This window comes from Camellia sinensis, chromosome 15, assembly GCF_055761805.1.
Source record: "Camellia sinensis isolate YWXY chromosome 15, ASM5576180v1, whole genome shotgun sequence".
Lineage (NCBI taxonomy): Eukaryota > Viridiplantae > Streptophyta > Magnoliopsida > Ericales > Theaceae > Camellia > Camellia sinensis.
In genome coordinates this window covers 143,153,305-143,178,833 of record NC_138975.1, presented here as the reverse complement: position 1 = coordinate 143,178,833, position 25,529 = coordinate 143,153,305, and the positions used below count along the sequence as shown (strand labels likewise).

The 25,529-nt window shown below is 36.0% G+C and overlaps 1 protein-coding gene across 1 annotated transcript; it reads left to right on the top strand.

Moving 5' to 3' along the window:
- Positions 1 to 12,129: 12,129 nt before the first annotated feature.
- Positions 12,130 to 25,285, top strand: LOC114316588 (phytochrome-associated serine/threonine-protein phosphatase 3). The gene is made up of 10 exons (XM_028263271.2): positions 12,130 to 12,513; positions 15,253 to 15,399; positions 15,514 to 15,581; positions 16,069 to 16,126; positions 23,017 to 23,127; positions 23,216 to 23,266; positions 23,800 to 23,943; positions 24,024 to 24,119; positions 24,620 to 24,691; positions 24,808 to 25,285. Exons 1-10 carry the CDS (start codon positions 12,430 to 12,432, stop codon positions 24,889 to 24,891), a joined length of 915 nt encoding a protein of 304 aa, XP_028119072.1. The 5' UTR covers positions 12,130 to 12,429; the 3' UTR covers positions 24,892 to 25,285.
- Positions 25,286 to 25,529: the final 244 nt, after the last annotated feature.

Genomic DNA, 25,529 nt, shown 5'->3' with positions numbered 1-25,529 from the left:
CATGGTTTCATCATGTTTTGGAAAGAATTGGCTCAATTGAGCTAGCTTTTGAATTTGAAGTTGTTGAATTCATACATGTTACACATTCATCATGTTCTTGAAGTATTGTTTGAAATTGGATTTAATTCCCTCACTTTTGGGCCTTGATTTTACAAATTGAGCTTTGAATCATGTCATACTATGTATTTACAAGTGTTTTCCAGGAAATGGGCCCAAAGGAATCGAATTTGTTACATTTGTAGTTGAATATGAGCTTGAGGTTCAAATCTGGGAATTCCAGATCTTGAACTCACACTCGAGCGGGGTGACTGGCGCTCGAGCGTGGAAATCGTGCTCCCAGCATTTTGTTCTGTTTTGAAGTCAGCTCGAGCAGGGTAATTTACACTCGAGCGGGACCTTGTGTCTTACGCTCGAGCGGGTGTCGAGCGCCCAATCGAGCGTGAATTTCACCTATCCAGCACTTTTGACTGTTTTCAGTACGCTCGAGCGGGTAAGTCTACGCTCGAGCGGAAACCTTTGTTTTCATTTCCGCTTGAGCGAAGTAACCGACGCTTGAGCGGGAACCCTGTTTTCTGAAAACTCTAAAAATGCTTTTAAAGTGCATCTTTGCATCCACATTTCATCCTAGGCATTCTTAGGCCTAGTTTAAGGCATCTTATTGAGGATATAAATGTAGAACCACACCGAGTCTAAGTAGGGACTAAGTCTTTGTTTCCCGAATGTGAACTTAGTATGTGTTCATTCTGTAAACTGTGTAGGGTTGGTATCTGAGGACGCGCTCTAGCTTAACTGTAGCCCAGAACTCTGTGAGTAACAACTGTGTAAAGATATGTTCAAATATGATTATCTTCTGAACAATTGAACTGTACTGTTTTCTGAAATGATACTGTTACTGAATGAATGATGTCCTAATTGTGAACTGTATTGTGGCATCCTTAGCAACTACTGTTACTGTTACTGTTACTGTTACAGAGATCTCTGTCGGTTCCCATGTTGGAACCACTACTGTTTACTGATATGATGGCCATCAACTGACTGTTCGGTCTGATAAGACCTACTGTACTGTTTTGCTACTGGATGTACCACATATGACTGTAATGACTGAATAACTGACATACTGATTGAAATGATTGTTTTCAATATTGTAAGGACATTCATTCTTAACCTCTTTATGCATTATGTTATTCACTGGGCTTTAGCTCGCTACTCATATATATATGTAGGTGTGCAGGCACCGGACCGTTGCTAGACGCGTCGGGGTAAACTCCAATTTTGTCAAGCCAACCTATGTGCCTTACTGCGAGGTTTCGAGCCTGCCAAGCTATGGCTTAGGGGTGTTTTAATTTTCCCCCGTCTGTCTCTGTATCTGTTTTGTATTATTGTATAGACTGATATCACTGTACTGTACTGTCTTAATAGGGATCAAGTCCCTGACCTGGATGATTGTAAATGTTGTACAAACTATTTTGCACTGATTGTATATATGTATGAAAAGTCTTTTGCATACAGACTGTCACAGCTCATTGGACATCGTCTATTTACTGTTTTGGCTTCCGCCATGCCCCTGTACTCTGTATTATTGTTTGATTGTTAAGCAGGCCTTCGGTAATCACGGATTACTAGCCGGTTACGGTGCTAAACCCATAGGGGCGGGTTTGGGTCGTAATAGAGTGGTATCAAAGCAATACTTAACCACGAGTTATACCGCACACACGTGTCCAAATGAGCTATAGGGTGTCCTAGAAGAGCAATTAGGGCATCACATGAGCATGAAAGTGTGTGTGGACGTGACATGAATATGTGTTAATGTGTTGAAACATATAACTGCTTATGTTTAAATGTTTAAAGTATGCAACTTCTATGTTTATTATTACTATGTTGCATATAGTGAAATGGATAATGCAAGCACTGTTAATGAAACTGAATCCTCTGAGGTAAGAATGACGAGGTTGGAAAGAATGGTGGAACTATTAACTGCAAGACTAGAACAACAACAGAACCAACAGCCCCCACCTCCTCCTCCGGTATAGCCGGAACCGAATGTTAATGATGGGGATATAATTGCTCTCACCCAGAAGTTCAGCAACATGAAACCGTCATCCTTTTAGGGAGGCCTCGAACCGCTAAAGGCTGAAGCTTGGGTCCTTGAGATAGAAAAATTGTTCGAAGTTTTTCCATGTTCTGAAGCACACAAAGTGCTATTGGCCACCTTTACACTACAAGAAGAGGCCAGAAGGTGGTGGATATTAGTCCGCGACACCAACACTGTTATGACTTGGGCTCAATTCAAGGAGTCCTTCTTCGAAAAGTATTTCCCTCAGTGTGTCAGGGACAGAAAAGTGACTGAGTTTGAACAGCTGAGACAGGGTACCATGTCCGTTGCTGAATATGAAACAAAGTTCACCGAACTTGCTAGATATGCACCACATATGGTGGACACTGATTACAAGAGGGCTAGAAAGTTTGAGGGCGGCCTTAATGTTGTAATACTGGACAGAATAAATGTTTTAAAGCTATCGAACTATGTAAATGTTCTTGACCGAGCATTAATGGCTGAGTCGAACATCGAAGCACTGAAACAAACTGAAGCACCAGCGTCTGAATGGCGTGGTAAAAGGCAGGGTTTTAAGTTCAAGAAAGGCAAAAATAACCCATTGAACATGAAACAGAATACGGGGTCAACAATTAGCCCCAAGCAGGGGAGTGGTTCCATACCACCCTGTTTGAGTGTGGCAAGAAACACAAAGGGGTTTGTTATAAATTATCTGGTGCTTGTTACAGGTGTGGCAAGGTGGGCCACATGGCAAAAGATTGCCCCTCTGCTCCTCAGGGCAATAGTAAAGCTGCAGCCAGCGGTGCAGCATCAACTGCTCCACCAAAACCTAACCCCAAAGCTACTGGGAAAAAGCTTATGAGGCAAGGCCGAGTGTTCACACTCGTATTGGGTGACGTACAAAATACCGAGACCGTGGTGTCAGGTATCCTCTCTATTTGTACCAAAAATGCTTATGTACTGATTGATTCGGGGTCTACACATTCATACGTGTTGCATGCTTTTTCGCGAAAATTGAATAGACCATTAGAACTCATGAATTATCTGTTAGCTGTATCTTCACCTATTAGGGGATCTATGACTTGTGCTTATATGTACCCTGCATGTGAAATTATTGTTGGGGATATGCATCTGTATATTGATTTACTGCCATTGAACATTGACCATTTTGATATAATATTAGGGATGGACTGGTTACAAAAATATCATGCTACTATTGACTGTGTAACTAAACAAGTGATTTTCTATCCACCTGGGTTACCCAAATTTGTGTTTAATGGGGTTGGAGTAGTACCTCCCCCATATCCGATTTCATCAATGAAAGCCTGTAAATTGATTAAGAAGGGGTGTAAAGGGTATCTGTGCTACGTATTGACTGTACCGACTGATGATAATGCTAATGTGAACAGTATTCTTATAATCAGAGAATTCCCAGATATTTTCCCAGATAGTCTACCAGGGGATTTGATTGATAGGGAGATTGAGTTCATTGTTGATGTAATTCCAGGTACACAGCCAGTATCTAAAGCTCCATACAGAATGACACCTACCGAATTGAAAGAACTGAAAGTTCAGCTGCAAGAACTGTTAGACAAAAAGTTCATCAGGCCTAGTACTTCACTATGGGGCGCACCTGTCTTGTTTGTGAAAAAAAAAGACGGCTCACTGAGACTTTGCATCGACTACCGTGAATTGAACAAGGTAACTGCGAAAAATAAATATCCATTGCCGCGTATTGATGAATTATTTGATTAGTTACAGGGTGCTCAAGTTTTCTCTAAGATTGATCTTAGATCCGGATATCATCAGCTGAAAGTTAAACCAGAAGACATTGATAAAACTGCTTTTCGAACGAGGTATGGACATTACGAATTTTTAGTTATGCCTTTCGGAGTTACTAATGCACCTGCTGCATTTATGGACCTCATGAACAGAATCTTCAAACCATTCCTCGATGACTTTATTGTTATATTCATTGATGACATTCTGATTTATTCCAAGAGTATAGAAGAACATGAACATCATATGAGACTTGCCCTACAGGCCCTAAGAGAACAAAAACTTTTTGCTAAACTGTCTAAATGTGAATTTTGGCTTGATCATGTTATGTTTTTGGGACATGTTATTAGTAAGAATGGAATTTCAGTTGATCCACAGAAAGTTGAAGCAGTGGTGAATTGGCTTAGACCAACGAATGTTACAGAAATCTGAAGCTTTTTGGGATTAGCTGGATATTATAGAAGATTTGTCAAAGATTTCTCTAAAATTGTCTTACCGTTGACTCAGTTAACTCAGAAGGGAATATCATTTGACTGGACTGGCCAAAGGGAATCAGCTTTCCAAGAGTTGAAAACTCGACTTGTGACTGCACCGGTTCTTACCCTACCTTCAGGTACGGATGGTTTTACCATTTTTAGTGATGCTTCTCATAAGGGTTTGAGATGTGTTTTAATGCAGAATGGGAGAGTTATTGCCTATGCTTCCCGACAACTGAGACCGCATGAAAAGAACTACCCGACCCATGACTTGGAACTTGCTGCAGTGGTGTTTGCCTTAAAAATCTGGCGCCATTACCTTTATGGGGGATATGTGAAGTATATACCGACCACAAAAGTTTGAAATATTTCTTCACACAGAAAGAACTGAACATGAGACAGCGGAGATGGCTGAACTGATTAAAGATTATGACCTACAGATTTTGTACCAGCCGGGGAAAGCCAACACCGTTGCCGATGCATTGAGTCAGAAATCGATCGAGAACTTAGCCTGTTTACTCACCGGATAGAAAGAGCTACTTTGTGACCTTGAAAAATCTGAAATTGAAATTGTTTTGCGAGAACAAGGTGGAACAATAGCTGCTATTTCTGCTTAACCGGCACTGATTAAAGATATTAAAGAGAAACAACAACAGGATGACTTCTTGAAGAAGATCATCGAAGAACGGGAATCTAAACCGAGACCGGATTTCAAATTTGAAAATAATGTACTGAAATTTCAGGGAAGACTGTGTGTATCGAATGATACTAAACTGAAAAGAAGAGTTCTGCAAGAGGGCCACAATTCGAAACTGTCTATCTATCCAGGGAATACAAAAATGTACCAAGATTTGAAACTGAATTTCTAGTGGCCGGGAATGAAGAAAGAAATTACTGATTTTGTATCGAAATGTCTTCATTGCCAACAAGTCAAAGCCGAACATCAACGATCTGCAGGCTTACTGCAGCCCTTACCTATACCGGAGTGGAAATGGGAACATATCACCATGGATTTAATCATTGGTTTACCTCGCTCCAGTAAAGGTATGGACTCAATTTGGGTTATTGTTGATAGACTGACCAAATCTGCTCACTTCTTACCTGTCAAAACAATTTATAATGCGGACAAATTAGCTATACTCTATTTTGATGAGATTGTTAGACTGCATGGAGTGCCTGTGTCCATTGTTTCTGATAGGGACTCGAAATTTACATCGAGATTCTGGCAAAGCCTACAGACTGCATTGGGTACTGAACTGAGACTGAGTAGTGCATACCATCCTCAGACAGATGGCTAGTTAGAAAGGACCATCCAGACTCTGGAGGACTTACTAAGAATGTGTGTCCTTGATTTTTAGGGAAATTGGGAAAGCCATTTGCCATTGGCTGAATTCGCCTACAACAACAGTTATCACTCAAGTATTGGTATGGCGCCTTTCGAGGCATTGTATGGCATAAAAATGTCGATCTCCGATTTGTTGGGCAGAAGTTGGAGATGGGCCTTTGCTTGGGCCCGAGATTGTGTATGAAACGACTGAGAAAGTAAAACTGATACAACAGAGACTGAAAACTGCACAGAGCCGACAGAAAAGTTATACGGTGTCAGAAGATGAGACAGAGAGTATGAAGTAGGTGATCACGTTTTTGTGAAAGTGACACCGATGAAAGGCCAGACTCGTTTTGGAGTCAAGGGCAAACTGGCGCCGAGATATGTTGGACCGTATGAGATTATTGAGAAAATCAATCTGGTGGCGTATCAAGTAGCGCTTCCTCTTGAAATGGAGCATATGCATAACGTCTTCCACATTTCTATGTTGAGGGACTACCTCCGGGATCCTTTTCATATGATAGAGCCGACTTGTGTAGTGCTGGGTGATGACTACACTTATGAGGAACGGCCTATTCAGATTGTAAACAGACGGATCAAGAAGTTGAGAAATAAAGAGATTCCGTTAGTGAAAGTTGACTGGCAAAACCATGGTGGCGTGTATGCCACTTGGGAAAGGGAAGACGACATGGCCAAGAGATATCCTGAACTGTTCCCTTTGAATCCCGTTTTCTTCCAGAAATGAAGGTAACTCGAGTTTAGAGGACTAAACTTTTTTTAAGGAGGGGAGACTGTAATAACCCTCACCACTGATTACTAATAACCCTACTGATTACTGCTAAACTGAGATTGATTATGAAAAGTAATTGAATTGACTGAAATACTGTTTTTAAACTGACTGATTGAATGTGCTAGTTTAAATGCATATCTAGCTGTTGACTGTTAAACTTATATGTCCATGTTTTATGTTTAAACTGCAAATTGAAGGCTTTATCGGCGGCCGAATCTAAAATTGATTGATGACTTATGATCATTAGAATTTATGTGATTTTAAGGCATATTTAATTAAAATGTGATTTGGTATGTTTAAATTAGATTGAATTGAGCTAAATCGCAATAGTAGGCTTAATTACCAACATGCCACTTAGTGGACCACTTAGGCAACACATATTTGAGCTTCATTATACATTCAACAAAACATTTCATCAGCCTCTTTCCTTGTTATTGTCGACTTGAGAGAGAGAGATAGGGAGTTAGAGTGAATTCATCTTGTATTGCTTGGAAATTGAGAAGATTGGAAGAGTTTGTGATCAATTGAGCTTCTAGACTTGTATTTGAGAACTTAGGTAAGGAGTTCATCCTTTTAATTGTGAATTTAAGTTAGTCCTTGCATGTTTCATGCTAATTTGAAGGGTTGAGCCTAGAATTGGTTTAAATTGTTGCATTAGAGCTTGAATCATGCATGCATGTTTATACCCTAGCATTTTGAGGTTGAAGACATGGAATTTGGAACATGCATGTTCATATTATTGGTGTAGTCCATGGTTTCATCATGTTTTGGAAAGAATTGGCTCAATTGAGCTAGCTTTTGAATTTGAAGTTGTTGAATTCATACATGTTACACATTCATCATGTTCTTGAAGTATTGTTTGAAATTGGGTTTAATTCCCTCACCTTTGGGCCTTGATTTTACAAATTGAGCTTTGAATCATGTCATACTATGTATTTACAAGTGTTTTTCAGGAAATGGGCCCAAAGGAATCGAATTTGTTACATTTGTAGTTGAATTTGAGCTTGAGGTTCAAATTTGGGAATTCCAGATCTTGAACTCACACTCGAGCGGGGTGACTGGCGCTCGAGCGTGGAAATCGTGCTCCCAGCATTTTGTTCTGTTTTGAAGTCAGCTCGAGCGGGGTAATTTACACTCGAGCGGGACCTTGTGTCTTACGCTCGAGCGGGTGTCGAGCGCCCAATCGAGCGTGAATTTCACCTATCCAACACTTTTGACTGTTTTTCAGTACGCTCGAGCGGGTAAGTCTACGCTCAAGCGGAAACCTTTGTCTTCATTTCCGCTCGAGCGGAGTAACCGACGCTCGAGCGGGAACCCTGTTTTTTGAAAACTCTGAAAATGCTTTTAAAGTGCATCTTTGCATCCTCATTTCATCCTAGGCATTCTTAGGCCTAGTTTAAGGCATCTCATTGAGGATATAGATATAAAACCACACCGAGTCTAAGTAGGGACTAAGTCTTTGTTTCCCGAATGTGAACTTAGTGTGTGTTCATCCTGTAAACTGTGTAGGGTTGGCATCTGAGGACGCGCTCTAGCTTAACTGTAGCCCAGAACTCTGTAAGTAACAACTGTGTAAAGATATGTTCAAATATGATTATCTTCTGAACAATTGAACTGTACTGTTTTCTTAAATGATACTGTTACTGAATGAATGATGTCCTAATTGTGGCATCCTTAGTAACTATTGTTACTGTTACTGTTACTGCTACTATTACAGAGATCTCTGTCGGTTCCGATGTTGGAACCACTACTGTTTACTGATATGATGGCCATCAATTGACTGTTCGGTCTGATAAGACCTACTGTACTGTTTTGCTACTGGATGTACCACATATGACTGAATAACTGACATATTGATTGAAATGATTGTTTTCAATACTGTAATGACATTCATTCTTAACCTCTTTACGTATTATGTTATTCACTGGGCTTTAGCTCACTGCTCATATATATATATATATGTAGGTGTGTCGGCACCGGACCGTTACTAGAAGCATCGGGGTAAACTCCAGTTTTGTCAAGCCAACCTATGTGCCTCACTGCGAGGTTCCAAGCCTACCAAGCTATGGCTTAGGGGTGTTTTAATTTTCCCCCCGTTTGTCTCTGTATCTGTTTTGTATTATTGTATAGACTGATATCACTGTACTATACTGTCTTAATAGGGATTAAGTCCCTGACCTGGATGATTGTAAATGTTGTACAAACTGTTTTGCACTGATTGTATATATGTATGAAAAGTTTTTTGCATACAGACTGTCATAGCTCATTGGACGTCGTCTATTTACTGTTTTGGCTTCCGCCACGCCCCTGTACTCTGTATTATTATTTGATTGTTAAGCAGGCCTTCAGTAATCACGAATTACTGGCCGGTTACGGTGCTAAACCCATAGGGGCGAGTTTGGGTCGTGACAACCACCAAGCCTATGAGGACCATTACACTACAAGCATGTAATACAAAGCATAAATGAAACTAACACATAAAAACAGTCCTAAAATAGACTAAAACAATGCTGGAATTGAAGTCAAAAGAGCTAAAGGAGTAAGCTACAATAATGAAGAATTTAAGCTAGTAAACAAGCCAAGGAAAGGGTGGCTAATCCCTCCATTTTTGGGACCTCAAAACTTGATTTTTAGTCTCTGAAAAACTCTGAAATTCAGTGGTAAAAAGCTCAAAAAAGTTGAGAAAAAAATGGGAAACACAAGGTCAAAAGCTTAGAGAGCAAGGTTTAAAAAATGGTAGTTAACCTCTCTACCTTTAATAGCCTTAAATCACAAGCTTTAGCCCATAAAAACAGTTGAAAAACAGTTCAAAATCAGCAAAAAAAGATAGAAAACAAGTAGTGTAGATATGCTCAAAATTATACTTCTTGAATCAAGGCAACTCTTTTGTTAACAAACCCATAAGTTCTCACTCTCAATGGCTGAAATTTAGACTCAATAATCTCAGTAAAAAGAGCTCCAATATTGGTTTAGGAAGTGTTTGGTTAATATGTGTGCGTTGCAAGATAAAGATAGAGAGAGAATTTCAAGTTTTGGGGTTTTTGGAATTTTTTGTAACCTAATATCAAGAGGGTTGGCCTTATATTTATAGAAAAATAGTCTCTCAGGTCGGAAATATCTGTATAGAAAAAATTGGAGCTTATGGAGGAAAGCTGGCAACAAATATCTGTGTTTTACATAAGTGGCCGGCAAGCCACTAAAAGGGGGCGGCTGCCTACTAATAGTGGCCAACAGGCCACTGTGCCGGCCAAACAAAAATCTGCTCCCAAGCTCGACTTCAAACTGGCATATCTCCCTTATCCGGACTCAGTTTTAGGTCATTCTTGAGTCTAAATTGAAGCCCCAGAAGTCTACTTTCCAATTGTAGTGCTCTCACATCTAAATTGTAAGTGTGCAAAGAGATATGCCTATTTTTGTGAAGGCTGCTCATTTTTTATCTTAATGGATTAATGCCCAACTTTTTCCCTAACTAGTTTTTTTCCCTTTCCTCTCCTTCAATTTCCTTCAACTCTAAACTTATAAATAAGATGTTTGTAAAGTTTTTTCAAAGAGTTCACCTCCCTTCAATTTATTTTTACTTTGTCCTTACTCGGTTTCCCGAAAAGTGCAATGTTTAACGAATTGCGAGCCTCGAAACATCGTAGAAACATTTGGAAAAATATTTTGAAAAAGAGGGTTTTAAGGTCTAAAATAGTTTTGGTCAAAAAATGGGGTGTAAGGTTGGGATTTAGAAGCTCTTCTTACTGAAATCAAACGTTTGTACAGCATAACTTTCATCATCGAGTGATCAACCTGAGGCGTCTAAGTCTCAAAGGCGGTAAAAAATGACGTGTTTACACATTGCATTATATTTGGCAACTAAAATAATTTTAGTCGCCAAATACCTTCCGCGACAATCCTTCAGCGACTACTCTTGCGACCAAAATATTTAGTAGCTAAAAATTTTTGGCGACTAAAAGATGGCTTTTGACGACTAAAAATTTAGTCGCCAAAAGTGTAAATTCTTGTAGTGTAGATCTATTGCTATTATAAGTTATAACAAATGTGAATGTTTGTGGATATTTCTAACAAACCATTGTTTTTAAAATGAGCACTACTGTGTAGTTCGAATTTGAGCTTAGCCCGAATGGCTCGGAATTCATCTTGTGGTCGTCCGGCGATAAGGCTGATAGCCGCGGTCGACAAGATGACAACTGCGGTAGACAAGTGTTTTATCCAGTCGTCCGGTGTGGACGTTCGGTCGATCATCCGGCCGGTCGTCCGATAAACAGCCATTCGGGCCATTTAAGCTCATTCTTTTCGGGCTACAATATATTTTCCTTTTAAAATTTATTTTTTTGAAAGGTATTAAAAATTAATTTAGTGAAAAAAATAATAAAGATAAAAGAACTCATCATTTTCTTTTCTCTCTCTTTTTGGGGTTAAAAAATGATTTAAAAAATATAAAAATATATTTTTATTGTTTATTTTGAGCAAATTAATTTTAATAATTTTTTAGGAAACATATTTTAAAAACAAAACCAAACCATTAATCACCATTGTTTTCATTTTCAGTTGGTGTCTGATACTCTCTTCCTGCAAATATAAAAGTATAGGTTAGAGTGAGTTAATATAAATATGGGGGAGGCAAATATAATTTGTATAAAATGAGGGGGCATTAATGGAGTATAACAAAATACGAAGGGGATTGTCAATTTTGTCAAAGAGAAATAAAGAAATCTATCTATCTATACTATATATTAAACAAAAGAGAGTTTTTAACACCTAAGACCTATGAGAGTTTTAATGTCACAATCTGAATTTTCTAAATTTTTTATTTTTTATTTAAAAAAAACACTCAGTATTTATTGGAGTTCTTCCTAATAAGTATTTATTAATTTTTTTTCAATTCACATGTCTTTCCACATGCCTGCATTTATTGATTTGGTCAAAATCCCATGATCAACATTTAAAATTCCCTCATACAAATAATTATAGATACAATCCGTGTATAGTTACTGCAGTACCCTTTTCAACTTCTCCCATACGCTATGGTTAGCGATAAGAATGTTAATTATTTTTATAAAAAATCTTAAAAAAACATAATTTATATATTAAAAAAAATCTAAAACAAATATATATATATATATATATATAATTATCCCGTATATATTAAGTAAACGGGGATTTTTAACCCCAAGTCTTGTGGGAGTTCAAATCTTCCAATCTAAATTTCTTGATTTTTTTATTTTTTTTTTTAAAAAAAATCTTAACATTTATTAACTTCTCCCAACTCCTAAGTCTTACCATCATAATAACACTTTAATACATTAAGAACAAGCATAAAAAAAATTTTTTAAAATCCAACACATATGAAATCTTTGAAAAGTCTCAACACATACGAAATCCTTGAAAAGTCTCAACACATACGATTATTATCTCTCATAATAACACTTTAATGCATTAAGAATAAATATAAAAAAAATTTCTTAAAAAATCTAACACATATAATTATTATCAAAATATTAAACTTTAATATAATATAAAAATAAAAAAAATATTTAATTTCTTAAAAAGTCTAACACATATGATTATTATCAAAATATTAAACTTTAATATAATATAAAAAAGAAAGACATTAAAAAAAATTTAAAAATCATAATCCACACATATATATATATATATATATATATATATATATATATATATATATATATAAATAATTATAAATACAATCCGTTCCTAATTTTATATAATTGAAAACTAACTCCTTCTTGGAGCCGTCTCTTCCGTTTTTGGTTCTTGGTCTTTGGGTAGAACGAGCGTGCGAGAGAGGAGGGGATTCATTCACACAGAAGATAATACAATAATTCTCTCTTTGTGACAGACCACTACACGTTTGTTGGTGTGTGTTTGTGTGATTATATACATATACACGCGCGCGCGCGCGCACACACACACACATACCTACCTACATACTCGCAGAGGCATATATACATACATAATACGATTCGTTGAAGTGGGGATGATGGATTTGGATCTGTGGATTTCCAAGGTTAAAGAGGGCCAACACTTGTCTGAAGATGAGCTTCAGCTCTTATGTGAATATGTATGTATTACACACCTCTCTCTCTCTCTCTCTCTTTCTCTGTCTCGGATGCCATTTAGGGTTTTGTACACTTCACCATTTTTTAATTTTTTTTTATGTGGTGTTTAATTAATTAGGGCTATGTTATGCATGTAGCTTCATGTAGAAATGAGGGTTCAAAGTGGAGAAGTGAGACGGATTTCTTGAAAATGAAACCCTAATCTTGTTTAGTTTTTATTTAGTGTATCACTTCTGCGGTTTGAATTGTGACGTTGATGCCTAGGATACCTCTAATTTGTTGCTTATAAAAGAAAGATCCCTAATTTTTGGAGTAAAATTGGGGTTGGTGATGCCAGAGATTGGAGTATTGAAAAGTGGAGTCTTTGGATCTGCTTATGGTTGTGGTTTGGGCTTGTTCTTGGAAAATGAAATAGTGGTTTCGGCATTGTTGCACTGTTATTACCAGTGCTGACATTATCGCAGTAGAATGATGGTTATGGTGCCTGATTATGTGGGGTTTGTTCCTCATTCTTTTTATAAAAATAAAATAAAATTTGTGGCGGTGATTCTGCATAGTGACATTTTGGTGGCAATGATGTTTGGATGTTTGTTGTGGTATCAGCTGGAGGTGCTGGAAGCTGTATTAATGGTTGGTGGTTCAAAACCAAACCCACGTGTTATGTTAGTTAAATTGGAAGCTCTTCCCTCCCTCCCTCTTACTGAACAAGTTTTCCTGGGTTTAGATGTGAATTTCTTACCCTGTTCCGACCTTTTCAGAAAGTGGAATGCTATATCTGAACCCACTTTGATCCAATTCTTCAATTGCATGTACCAAAGTATGTGAATAAGCATTGAACAGTGGAATGATATATTTTTTAATTATGCACCATTTTTTGCGAATTGGTTTGTATTGCTAGGGGCTGGGGGGACATGGACTACATTTATTTGTGCTGAAAACTGTTGCTGCTAGGAGTACATAAATTAAATGAGTGAAAAAGCACTATGAACCTAATAACTGAACCTCTCAAAACATAGACCAAAGGGGTATCATTTTGTCACACAGCCATTAGTTCATGATGGCCCTGTTTGGTAGAGTTGTGGGAAAGTGCTTATAGCTTATGCCTAAACAGCTTATAGCTTATAACTATGAACATAAGTTGATTTCTGACTTATAAATTAAGCATCTCCAGCCCCACTCAAAGAATAAGTTGATTTCTGACTTCCAAAAAGTTATAAGCTGTAAGCTATAAATTAAACCAAACACATCAAAATAGCTTAAATTAAGCTGAAAGCTGAAATAAGCTGCTTTTAAGTTTTGCCAAACAGGCACGATATCACCTATCAACTACGGTTGTGTTAACGAATTTTATTAATAATTTTACCCAGTTTCATTTTACTTATCTTTATACTTAGTTTGCATGGAAACTAGGTTGACCAGAATGCTTAGTTGCAAACCAATGTATCTTTCATCCCTTCACAAATTGGGCACTCTTGAACAATTCTACCTCTATCGTACCATATTTTAGAAAATGTTGCATGCGACGTTCCCGATCCCATTCCACATACTGAAACAATCCATGTTCCAGGTAATATAGGTTTATGTTTGGCCCCTTTCTTGCTGTAGAGTAGCCTCCTAGGAATTGTAAAATAATATTTATGAAGTTAAGTGTAGTATGTGAGCCAACTTGAATAATCTCGAAGCTTGATTATAATTTGATCTATATAGTATTTATCATTTTTCTTTTTTATTTATTGTTCTTCTATTATTGTTCATTTGTTGTGGGGAACTTGGTTTAAAATGGTCTTCACCTGTTTTTCTTATGCATTGAGGTTTTACCCAACATGGTATTTTTTTTGGTATAGTACCACTGCAGTAATGTATAGTTTTTGTATAATTCACCCTTGGCATACTAAGGAAAATGGCTGATCTAACAACAGAACAAATACAGACACCAGTGGTTGGGATTAAGGTTTGCTAGTTCTCAACTGGGCTTCATTTGGATGTTCTATTATTTTTCCTTGGAAGTGATTTCTTACATAATTAACATTGGGGATTTTCATGCTACTGTTCAATGAAGTTATTAGTTAAGGGTCTTTTGTGGTCCTGCCCTTATTTTGGGGCACTTATATTATGTTTGTTTCATGTTTTTTGTTTAAGAACCATGTACTATTTTTACTTTTCAGTTTTGTTGTGTTGTTGGCTTGAGAGCAGGTGATTAGGTTTTTTTTTTTTTTTGTGTGTGTGTGTATTTTTTTGGAAATGTTAGTTATAATCACTTTGCTTGGCTAGAGTTTTCCAAATACATTTTTCAAAAAATTTTACTTTTTTGTTTTCCGTGTTTTTTTGTTTTTATTGATTTTTTTTAATATTTTAAACAATTTTTTTAATTTTTAGACATACCTAACATAAATATACCTAAAAAGTAAAAAATTTGTGAAAAAAACCTTTTAAAAATTCACTAAATACCAAAAATACAATAAAAATACGAGAATTCAGTACATTTTATGTATTTTTATGTATTTATTAATTTTTTAAAATATTTTTTCACAATTTTTTTACCTTTTAGATACATCTAAGTAAGGTGTATCTAAAAAAGTAAAAAAAATGTTTAAAATTTTAAAAATATTCATTAAAAACAAAAAAAACATGAAAACCAAAAAACTCAGTTTTTAAAAAACTTAATCCAAAAAACTCAAACCAAACGCATTGAATTGTTTCCTTTGTAATAATATCATCATTTATGGGCTATACTTTGTCAGGTGAAGGATATCCTGATAGAGGAGTCCAATGTGCAGCCCGTCAATAGTCCAGTAACTGTTTGTGGTGACATCCATGGCCAATTCCATGATTTAATGAAACTCTTCCAGACAGGGGGGCATGTACCTGAGACAAATTACATTTTTATGGTATGCTTTATACAGTGGTTCATGTTCATTGCATTTGTTGATTTTCTGCTTTTAAAATTTTCATTTACTCAACGGTTAATGTTTATTTTTTTGAAACGTTGTAATTCATGGCAGGGAGATTTTGTTGATCGTGGGTACAACAGTCTTGAAGTTTTCACTATCCTTTTGCTTCTTAAAGCAAGGTATACAAGAACATGCTGATGGATGTTGTATTTGTGTGCTTATGCATATTTAAGTGCCACTTGAAGCATATTGCCACTCAAACATCTCTTGGGTTGTTGTACATATTTGTAAAAAAGTTTAAAGTTGTTGCATGAAAATCTTCTTATGTGATGGTAAAAAGTATTGGTTGTTGAGGTCATATTTTCTATTGTTTTTTTTTCTCTCCAAATTTACTTGATGCTAACCCATCATTGTTAGGAGGATCTTTGTGTTTGAAGTATAATCTTTTTTTAATTTTTTTTTCTTTGTTGGCTGCTATTCTATAAATGTAATTCTTTTTACTCCGTAAGGGCTTTTCTTGTTTAGAACAGCCTTTTTTTAAAGGAGTTCAGTACTATGATGTCAGCTTGGATGTTTACAGTAAGAAGCTGATATTACTTCTCTAAAGTCTGTTTCTTTTTCTCTCGGTTCGGTTAATCTTTTTCCTGGGCTTGTGTTTGGTACCAGATACCCTGCTAACATTACTCTTCTACGTGGAAATCATGAAAGCAGGCAACTAACTCAGGTATTTTTTTTTTTGCATTACTGTCGCTTGTTTTTGCTGGGTTTTTGTATTGTTGATGAGTTATCCCATTTTGTTGTCCAATAAGTGGGGTTGCCTCGTGCATGCAAAATGTTTCCAAAATGTTGGTTTATAATACATCCAGTTCTAAAAAAAAATGTTAAATTGAGAAATGCTAGAGACCCATAATTTTAAACCCACAAATTCACCCACGGTGATGTGGCAAAGGAGTTGGGCTCTGTATGATCGAGTGTGTAACAAATCAAATATTGACACTATCATGCCACATCATTGTGGGTCAAATTAGAACTTTTTTAAGGGTCTTAAACATTTTCCTGTTAGATCAGGGTTCTATGTTCCAGTGATGCATATATTTGTCTGTTGGATGCTGATCTGCAAATAGGCTGGATTTCATTTGAGAATTATTATCATGAAATGGGCTAGTGTTAATTGATTGATTGATTTATTTTTTAAATCTGTCCTGTTGAGCAGATATCTTTATGTACTTGCAAGGAAGCTATGTTATGCTGTGATGGATAATCTCTGTTAGTTATTGGATATACTCTGCCTTGGTAGTGTATGACTGTCTATCTTTTTTATTCATTTGGCTTGAGAATGTGTCTAAGGCAGCATGGAAGCAAACCGTGCACTTAAGAGAAGAGAGACGTCTGCAATTACTACCACAAGAAAGCTGCCCCCCTATGTCTATCTTTTTCATTCATTTGGCTTGAGCATGTGTTAGTGTTCATACTTTGAAGTCCAGATTCTGCTTTTATGTGTGCCCATGTTGACGAGCATGTCCATTATACTATTTGTTTCCTCATAAAAAGAAGGCACATTCTGAATTTGGAAAGATGATTATCCAGATGGCACCAAAGAAGGCTAACAATGCCAAGGTTTCTAATAATTATGTACTAACACCTGTGTTACATGGACTCGGCACTTTGGGGTGAAGTACCCGTGTCGTGTCGTGTGGGATCTATGTCGGATTCGCGTGTTCTCTTTCGGACACGGCTCTTTATAGACAGCAAAAGAGATGAAAGAGGGAGAGAGAGAGAACCTGGTCACCTATCGAAGTGGCGAAGACATCGGTCGACTGCTTCGACATGCTCAATGCTCGATCTCCATCTCCTGCTCTGTCTTCTCTCTCGTCTCTCGATCTCCTTCTCTGTCTTCTCTCTTCTCTCTCGTCTCTCGATCTGTCAATCTCTCTTCCTCTCCTCTCGTCTCTCGATCTCGATCTCCCTTCTCTCTCTCTCGGTCGCCGACTTCTTTGTTCTCTTCTCTATTCCTTCTTCTCTTCTTTGTTCTCTCGATCTCCCTCTATTAGTATATAATATTAGTAGATAATAATATAATAATATATTGGTATATAATAATAATAATATATTTATTAGTATATAATATTAGTAGATAATAAAAATCTCATAATATAATAATATAATATATAATATTATTCTTTTTTTTTTATTCAAATATAATATTATTCATATCATATAATATTATTCATCCATTATTCATGTTACATTTATATTAACATATAGTATAAATTACATTAATATAATAATATATAAATTATTCATCCAAAAAAATTATATAATACAATATATCATAAATAATATAATTTTTATGTCTAAAATAAAAATAACTTATTTTATCATATATAATATAATTTATTTTATATCTAAAATATTTTTTATTTGTTATTTATATAATATAACTCATCTTCATATAATAAATATATATTTTTTAAAACAAACTATTTAACGTATCCCCGTACCCGTATCCAAATTTGGATACATATCCACGTATCCTTAATTTTTAATTTTGAAGTGTCCGACCCTTAGATACACACCCGCACCCAATACCTGTATCCGAGTCCGTGTAACATAGACTAACACAGACTTAGGTTTCTAACAATTTCAGGGACAGCTAAATAGCTGTCTGTTTAAGGGATGGGTAGAAAATGATGATGTCACAATTTCAAAATTTAAATGTCAACTTTGGCCTTGTTTAACAAAACTTTTTCTAGAATAATTTATGTACACATTTATACTGTATTACAAAAAGTATGTAAATCTTTTTGTTAGCAACCATTAATAATTGACCACTTCATTGCTTGGCTTTTAGACCTTTTTATTAACAACCATTAATAATTGACCACTTGATTGCTTGACTTAAAGGCTCTTCCTTGATTTGTCAACTGAACATGTTTCCGACTTGTGCAACCCGGAGAGTAAGCCAAGAGCAGGAGTTTATTCTAAAAAATGAAGTTTGTTTCGTTTGTTCCCTCAAGATGTTTACTCAACGAAGAAGCCCACTCACTAGATAGTGCTAATACAGAAACAGATACCACTCACTAGATTCTGTAACACAGCAGCCAGCACATCTTTGTTCTCTACAATTCTGTTTCTTTCTTTGTCTGTCTTTCTTAAAGCCAAGACCTGTCATGGTTACTGACCTTGTTGCCAAACCAAAGCCATTAGATGTACATTGCTAGCCCTCCTTACAAGCATAGCAATAAACCGCCACCCAGCTGCCATCTTATTACTATTATCTTTTCTTTCTTGAACCAAAGCAAGCTCCACTGGTCTCCATTAGAACCACCACCTCAATGCCACTTATTTCTCTAAAGAGATGTTGAGTGGCAATGGAGGGAGGAGTAGGAGGAAGAGAGAGAAGAGGCCCAAGGTGTGGGGTCAACAAATTATTATGGGTGGGTTAGGTGTTTGTGCTCATATATATATGTATGTATGCCGGTTATACATATGTAAATCACAACTAGTTCGTGCGCGCGTGCACTGTTGAAGGAGATTGAAGTTGAATCCATTTGGGTGTCCAAGATGGAAATCCACCATGGGGATTGAAAAAAAGTAAAAAAGAAAAACTGACTTCAAATTGTGTTACAACCACTATGGCTCCCACCATCTGACATCAAATATGCTAATTTTTGTGTCTTTTGCAAAATTATGACAATTAATGCTTACAGAGAGAATTATCATCAGGGGATGTTAAATGTAATTTATATTTATCCAAAAAAAAAAAAAATGTAATTTAGCTATTACTTTGTATGAGGAATCACTACTTTGCCTCTTCGTTGTCATATTTTCTTTAGTTTTTTAAAGAAAATTGACGAGGGGTAGAAGTGTTGTTCTAGAAACCTGAGGGGGTGTTGTCAGCAATCTAAGGAGGTGTTAGTGTAATTTACCCAAATACTATTCAAATGCACTCGCGAAAGAAGGAATCATAGCTTTAGGAACCCTTTACAAATTTTGGCATCTTTATGGAATGCTATTTTGTAGGTTTATTGTTGGGTTTAGAGTATGTGAACTGTTTTGGTTCCATAACAACCACTGTCATCTAAAATTGCATGAGTTTGGCTACCTCAAGAGCATTTGTAAACCTCATATTTCTTATTGTGTATTTCCTTACTTTTTGTCACATTAATTACCACAACTCTTCTTCTTCTTTTTATTTCTTTATTTTTATTTTTTTAATAAGTAATTGAGAAAATTGCACTAGAGACTGATTACAGGTAACTCTATTTCTAACTCATTTTTTATGTGTTGTTAACTCATTTTTTATGTGTTGTTAGAGATGGAAAATATTAAGAGATGGAAAATATTAAGATATGAAACGCCAAGGGATTGGCCGAGCGGTAAAGACTATAGGATAAGATCCAAGGTCTCGGATAAGCTGGCCCGAGCACCGAGTTATCAAAAAATATAAAAATATAAAAAATTAAGATATGAACTCTATTTTCTAGATCAAAGAGTTGACGAATCTAAAAGTTTCTTTCTTGAAGGAATGACATGATGCCATTTTTAGTTCTAGAGATTGGAAACTAGATCGTCTCCAGCTATGCAATCAATTTATATTTGATTATAGTTGTAATTTTTCAACTATAGAGGATGTAGTTACATTGAAATAAAGTAGATATCTAAAATTGTAGCCACTATAAAGGCATTAAGTTAATGAATCATCCAATGAAATTGTGGGAGAATGATTATTGAGCATCGTTTAAGAGTTGGAGGGAGAATGATTATTGAGCATCGTTTAAGAGTTGGAACAATAGTGTCAATGAATTAGTTTGGATTTATACTTAATAAACCAAATATGGAAGCAACATGTATTTACTGAGAAAATTAATATAGAAGTCCAGAGGGAAGAGGATGGATCTTCATATGCTTTATAGATTTAGGAAAAAACTTTTGATAGGATGCCTAGAGATAGAATGAGGATGGTGTTAGAGAAAAAGGGTGTTAGTAAAGGGCCATATTGATGTGATAAAAGGACATATATGATGAGGTTATTTGGAAGTTACCCTGGAGAATGGAAACATTTGGAAGGTATCACCAATAGTAGAAAATAAACTAAAACAATTGGATGGATATGATTTCACCATGTTTGTTGGGCGTTGTGGTTCAATAAATTGTTATCTTGACTTGTCCAACTCCATGGAGCACATGCACAGATACGAGACATGGATGGATACAATACGTACACGCCAACACAACAACTTTCAATAAAATCAGTATACAACAAAATAGGGACACAACCAAACCAAACCAAACCAAATCAAACCAAACCAAATCAAACTAAGCCTTAAGTCCTATCAAATGGGGTCGGCTACATGAATCCTTCTTCTCCACGTGGCCTTATCAAATGTCATTTTGTTAGTCAAATTAAGTAGATCCATATCTCTATTTACAACGCTAACCAACGTTAATCTAGGCTTACACCGTCCCCTAACGCTTATATTTACCGTTACAGCATCGCATTTCTTCACTACTGCCTCTGTTGGTCTCTGTTGAATATGACTAAACCATCTCAATCAATTCTCTCTCAACTTATCTTCTATTAGTGCTACTCCTACCCATTCCCGAATACACTCATTCCTAATTCTATCTTGTCTAGCCTTGCCACACATCCACTTTAGCATTCTCATTTCAGTCATACTCATCTTATCTGCATATGTTGTTTCTTTGTTACCCAACACTCCGTTCCATACGTCGCTGGTCTAATAGCCGTTCTATAGAACTTACCTTTAAGTCTAGTGGATACTCGTTTATCGCACAGTTCCCTAGACGCACTTCTCCACTTATACCATCCTGCCTTAATCCTATGGGTTCAAGGTTTTAAAAAGCGGCTGCAACCGTTACGTAATGGTTGTGGTGGTTACCGCCACTTGTTACAGCCGCTTTTGCAGTGTGATTGAGATTCACAAGTGTATCGGCCGTAGCAGTTGCCGTAATAGCCGTAACGGCCTGTTACGCACTGTTACGTAATGGTTCCGAATTGTTTTTTTCAAAAAAACACACAAAAAAAAGGCTAAAAATGGGGGAAGATGAATAGAGAGAGAAGAGGGAAGACAAAGAGGGAAGATGGAGGAGCAAGAGATAGAGAGAGGGAAGATGAAGAACACGTTATTGATTTGTTGAAGCTATAAGACTTATGTTATCCTATTCAGCTGCTATCACTTAACCATTTTTTTTGTATGTGTCTATCTATATATTGTTTGATGATAATAATAATAATACTAATAATAATAATAATAAGTGTGGTCATTTTCTATTTGGCTTGATTAAAATATATATATAAATATATATTTAGGTTTTTATTTATTCTCTTATTTTTGTCATTGTTTATCTTATATATAATAGTTAGTGATTGATTTTTTGTATAATATAAAGTCATTAATTATTAAAATAAAATGTAAAAAACTCAGTTTATAATGATTTAAAAATATGAAATATATTGGATCATACTTAAAAATTTATAAAAATTGATCAATATTTATTTTAAAACCCAATAAATATGGTCATGGAAAAAAAAATATGTGTATCGGCAAATTTTTTTCAAATTGTGCGAAAAATAAAAAAAATCACAGTTCCGATTACCGCAACTGTTACGCTACAACCTTTACATCCTACAACCGCACTACCGCCACCGTTACGGCAACCGCAACCGCTTTTCAGAACCTTGTATGGGCCACATCCACATCAGTCTCCCCTGCTGTTGTGATAATCGACCCTAAATAACGAAAATGTTCACTCTTAGGCAGTTCTTGGTTTTCAATATTCACTTCTCCTCTGCTTTCATTGTTATTGTTACTAAATTTACACTCCATGTACTCTGTCTTAGTTCTGCTTATCCAGAATCCTTTAGATTCAAGAGTTTTTTTTCCAAATTTCCAACTTTGCATTAACTCCTTCTCTAGTCTCATTCACTAGAATTATATCGTCTGCAAAAAGCATACACCATGGTACGTCATTCTTGATATTTCTCGTCAACTCACCCATAACTAAAGCAAAAAGATAAGGGTTTAAGGTAAATCTACATTGTTTTTATTTTATCATTGAATCTCAAGTTAATTTCTTCGAACTTGCAACTTGTTTCATGTATATCTAAGCAATGCATTTGTGTGTCCCAACAAGTGTCTAGCTCTAGACTTTTTAAGATTTTGGACGCATGTTTAACATGTGTTGGGTAGTGTTTGACGAGGTAGGCATCCGTCACGTGTCAAACACTGAACCTTCTAGAAGTATCTGTGTTTCTTAGGTCCAATTGAAGTCCTCAATGAAGTATGCTGTCTCATTTCCTTTGGTGTATTGATGCATATTATTGCAATTTTTATATAATTTTTTTAACGATTTTAATATTTAGTCTTATATTGAGTGTCATGATGATGCCGTTTTACCAATGCGTTTAAAAAATTTTGTAACTATAATTGTTTATGTACTTTCCAAACTACTTTCTCTAAATTTTTTATCTTAATTCTCTGAGTTGATTTCACTTATCAAAAAATTCAATGAGATCATCGCCTTTTGAAACAATGAGGTTCTGTGAACTATGAAGTTTAATTATAACATGGTGTTATCCATCTTTTCTAGGTCTATGGCTTTTATGATGAATGCCAAAGGAAGTATGGAAATGCTAATGCTTGGCGGTATTGCACCGACGTATTTGACTATCTAACTCTGTCAGCAATCATAGATGGAACAGTATGCCCCTCTCTCTCTCTCTCTCATATACTTGTGCAGTTTTGATGGTATATTGAATATTGAACATCTTGTCCATTTGTGATTCTAGGTTCTTTGTGTCCACGGTGGTCTTTCTCCTGACGTTCGAACTGTTGACCAGGTTTCCTTCGCTTGTTTGACAGTAACTGGCTCAATTTGTATCTTATTAGTGTTTTGAAATTTAAAGTGGTGATTCAATTTACTTGTCGCAATTAAGACACCATTTTGCGTGTAGGTCTATTTTTGTGTTGGACCTGATGGTTTTATTCAGCATTTTTGCTGTCTATCAAGGACATATTCTATGAATTTGCACACACACACACACATATATATATATATATTTATTTAGACTATGGTTTAATTATTATGAGCGTAGGGATCTTTTCAATTTATTTCCACAAAATCTAACTTTTTAAAATGTAGATATTAGAGGATTGGAATTGTCTACTGGCAATTTTTCTATTTATTTTAACTTTTGTGTTGTCCATCAGCAAGCACATGCTCCAATGTAGTTGAACCCACCTGTTATCTTGGAGATAATCAAAGGCTTGTTGACACTTCACGTTTCTTGCAATCTTTTATTGTGTGTAATTTCTTTTGACTCAAGATATGGTGTGAATTTATAAAAAAAATAATTTGCTTGTAACTTGGCAGATTAGAATTATTGAACGGAATTGTGAAATTCCTCATGAAGGGCCCTTCTGCGACCTTATGTGGAGTGACCCTGAAGATATCGAAACGTGGGCTGTCAGCCCTCGGGGAGCAGGCTGGCTTTTTGGATCCAGGGTTACCTCAGAGGTAAAAAGTAAAGATTATATTAATCCTGTGATTCTGTGCCACACATTATGCTAACACTACAACTTGTTCTGTTTCTGCAGTTCAATCACATTAATAAACTTGATTTGGTTTGCCGGGCCCACCAACTTGTGCAGGAAGGTCTTAAATACATGTTTCAAGATAAAGGCCTTGTAACTGTGAGTTGTGAAGTCTTTAACTCAGTGTATTATGTTACATTGACACTTCTAAACATATGGCTGGAGTAAGGATATGGGCTGTGTGTCCAACATGTCCAGTCAAAACTGGGCCCAACAAGCATGTTTGGTTATGCAAATTTACTGTGTAATTAATTGATAGACCTCCCTTATTATGTTTCTTTGTGACATGATTGCTTTAGAGCAAGTGAAGTGCCATCTTGAAGAAAAGTCACCATTCCACCTTAGGAAATAAAACACGAATACTAAGAAATTGTTTTTTATTTTTTCATTTTCTGTTGCTTTTACAGTGTCTTACATAAAGTCAGTATTCTACCTTGAGAAATAAGAGAAACATGCCAAGAAATTTGGGAGTTTAGATGTATAATATCCACACTTGATAGGGGGACTTGAGTCTATGTAACATGACTAGTGTATATAACATCACCTTCAGATTTGGTGATATTTTAATTAATTTTACTGTGTGCTTCTTGGCTTATCAGGTATGGTCCGCTCCAAATTATTGTTATCGCTGTGGTAATGTAGCTTCAATATTGAGCTTCAATGAGAATATGGTACTGCCACTAAACATTTCACTCTTTTAACTTGGTTGTGGCTTTTTGGCTCATTTATATAGATTTGATTAATTGAATTTTCTATGGGTGCTGTGTTTTACCCCTTTGTCTGTTAGGAGAGAGAGGTGAAGTTCTTCACTGAAACAGAGGAAAACAACCAGATGAGAGGCCCCAGAACTGGAGTGCCTTATTTCTTATGAGTGAGGATTTGTTTGCTTCATTACCCTGTACTATTGTTTGAAGTTTGATGCACTGCTGTTTTCATTGTGGGGGGAGAGAAAGAAGATATGGACAGATGTTTTCCTTAGAGGATCCCTGAAAAAGATTACATGAATATTCTTGCAACATGGAATACATTCAAGCTTTTGTTCCTAACCTGCTCTGCTTTTAAATAGCTTGTTTGTGTTGTAAACGCCTACTTTTCCTTTTTCGTTGCATCTGTTTTAGTTTATTATACATTTTTTAAAAATCTTTTATCTAGTTTGTGAGTTTATTTGGAATCCGATAAGCTTACACTTAGTAGTTGGCCAGTGCTAGATCAGATGATTTGGAAATTTGAGAGATTAAATCTATATTCCTCATTGAGTTAAGACATTTTATTTCGGATTGACTATTGAGTGAGTTCATTCTCTCGTCTCTACTTGTAGCATCCATTCTAGGGGAACCTACATGGATCTCAAACGCCACACCAGAAGGCTAAATAGGTAAGTTTCTTCGAAGGGCTATCAGTCCACCAGCAGCAGCCCAGTAAAAATTTAAGGTTGTGTTTGGATGTGTAGAATCATTTTATTGTTTGGTGGTTATTGTTTGGTGTCATTTATCTTATTTGTTTAAAAAT

What these genes read in the sequence shown, in the direction of transcription:
- LOC114316588 (XM_028263271.2), top strand. Translation starts at nt 12,430, where the DNA reads ATGATGGATTTGGATCTGTGGATTTCCAAGGTTAAAGAGGGCCAACAC. An exon ending in AGACAAATTACATTTTTATG is followed by an intron (nt 15,400 to 15,513) that starts GTATGCTTTATA and finishes AATTCATGGCAG; the next exon opens with GGAGATTTTGTTGATCGTGG. An exon ending in CTTTTGCTTCTTAAAGCAAG is followed by an intron (nt 15,582 to 16,068) that starts GTATACAAGAAC and finishes GTTTGGTACCAG; the next exon opens with ATACCCTGCTAACATTACTC.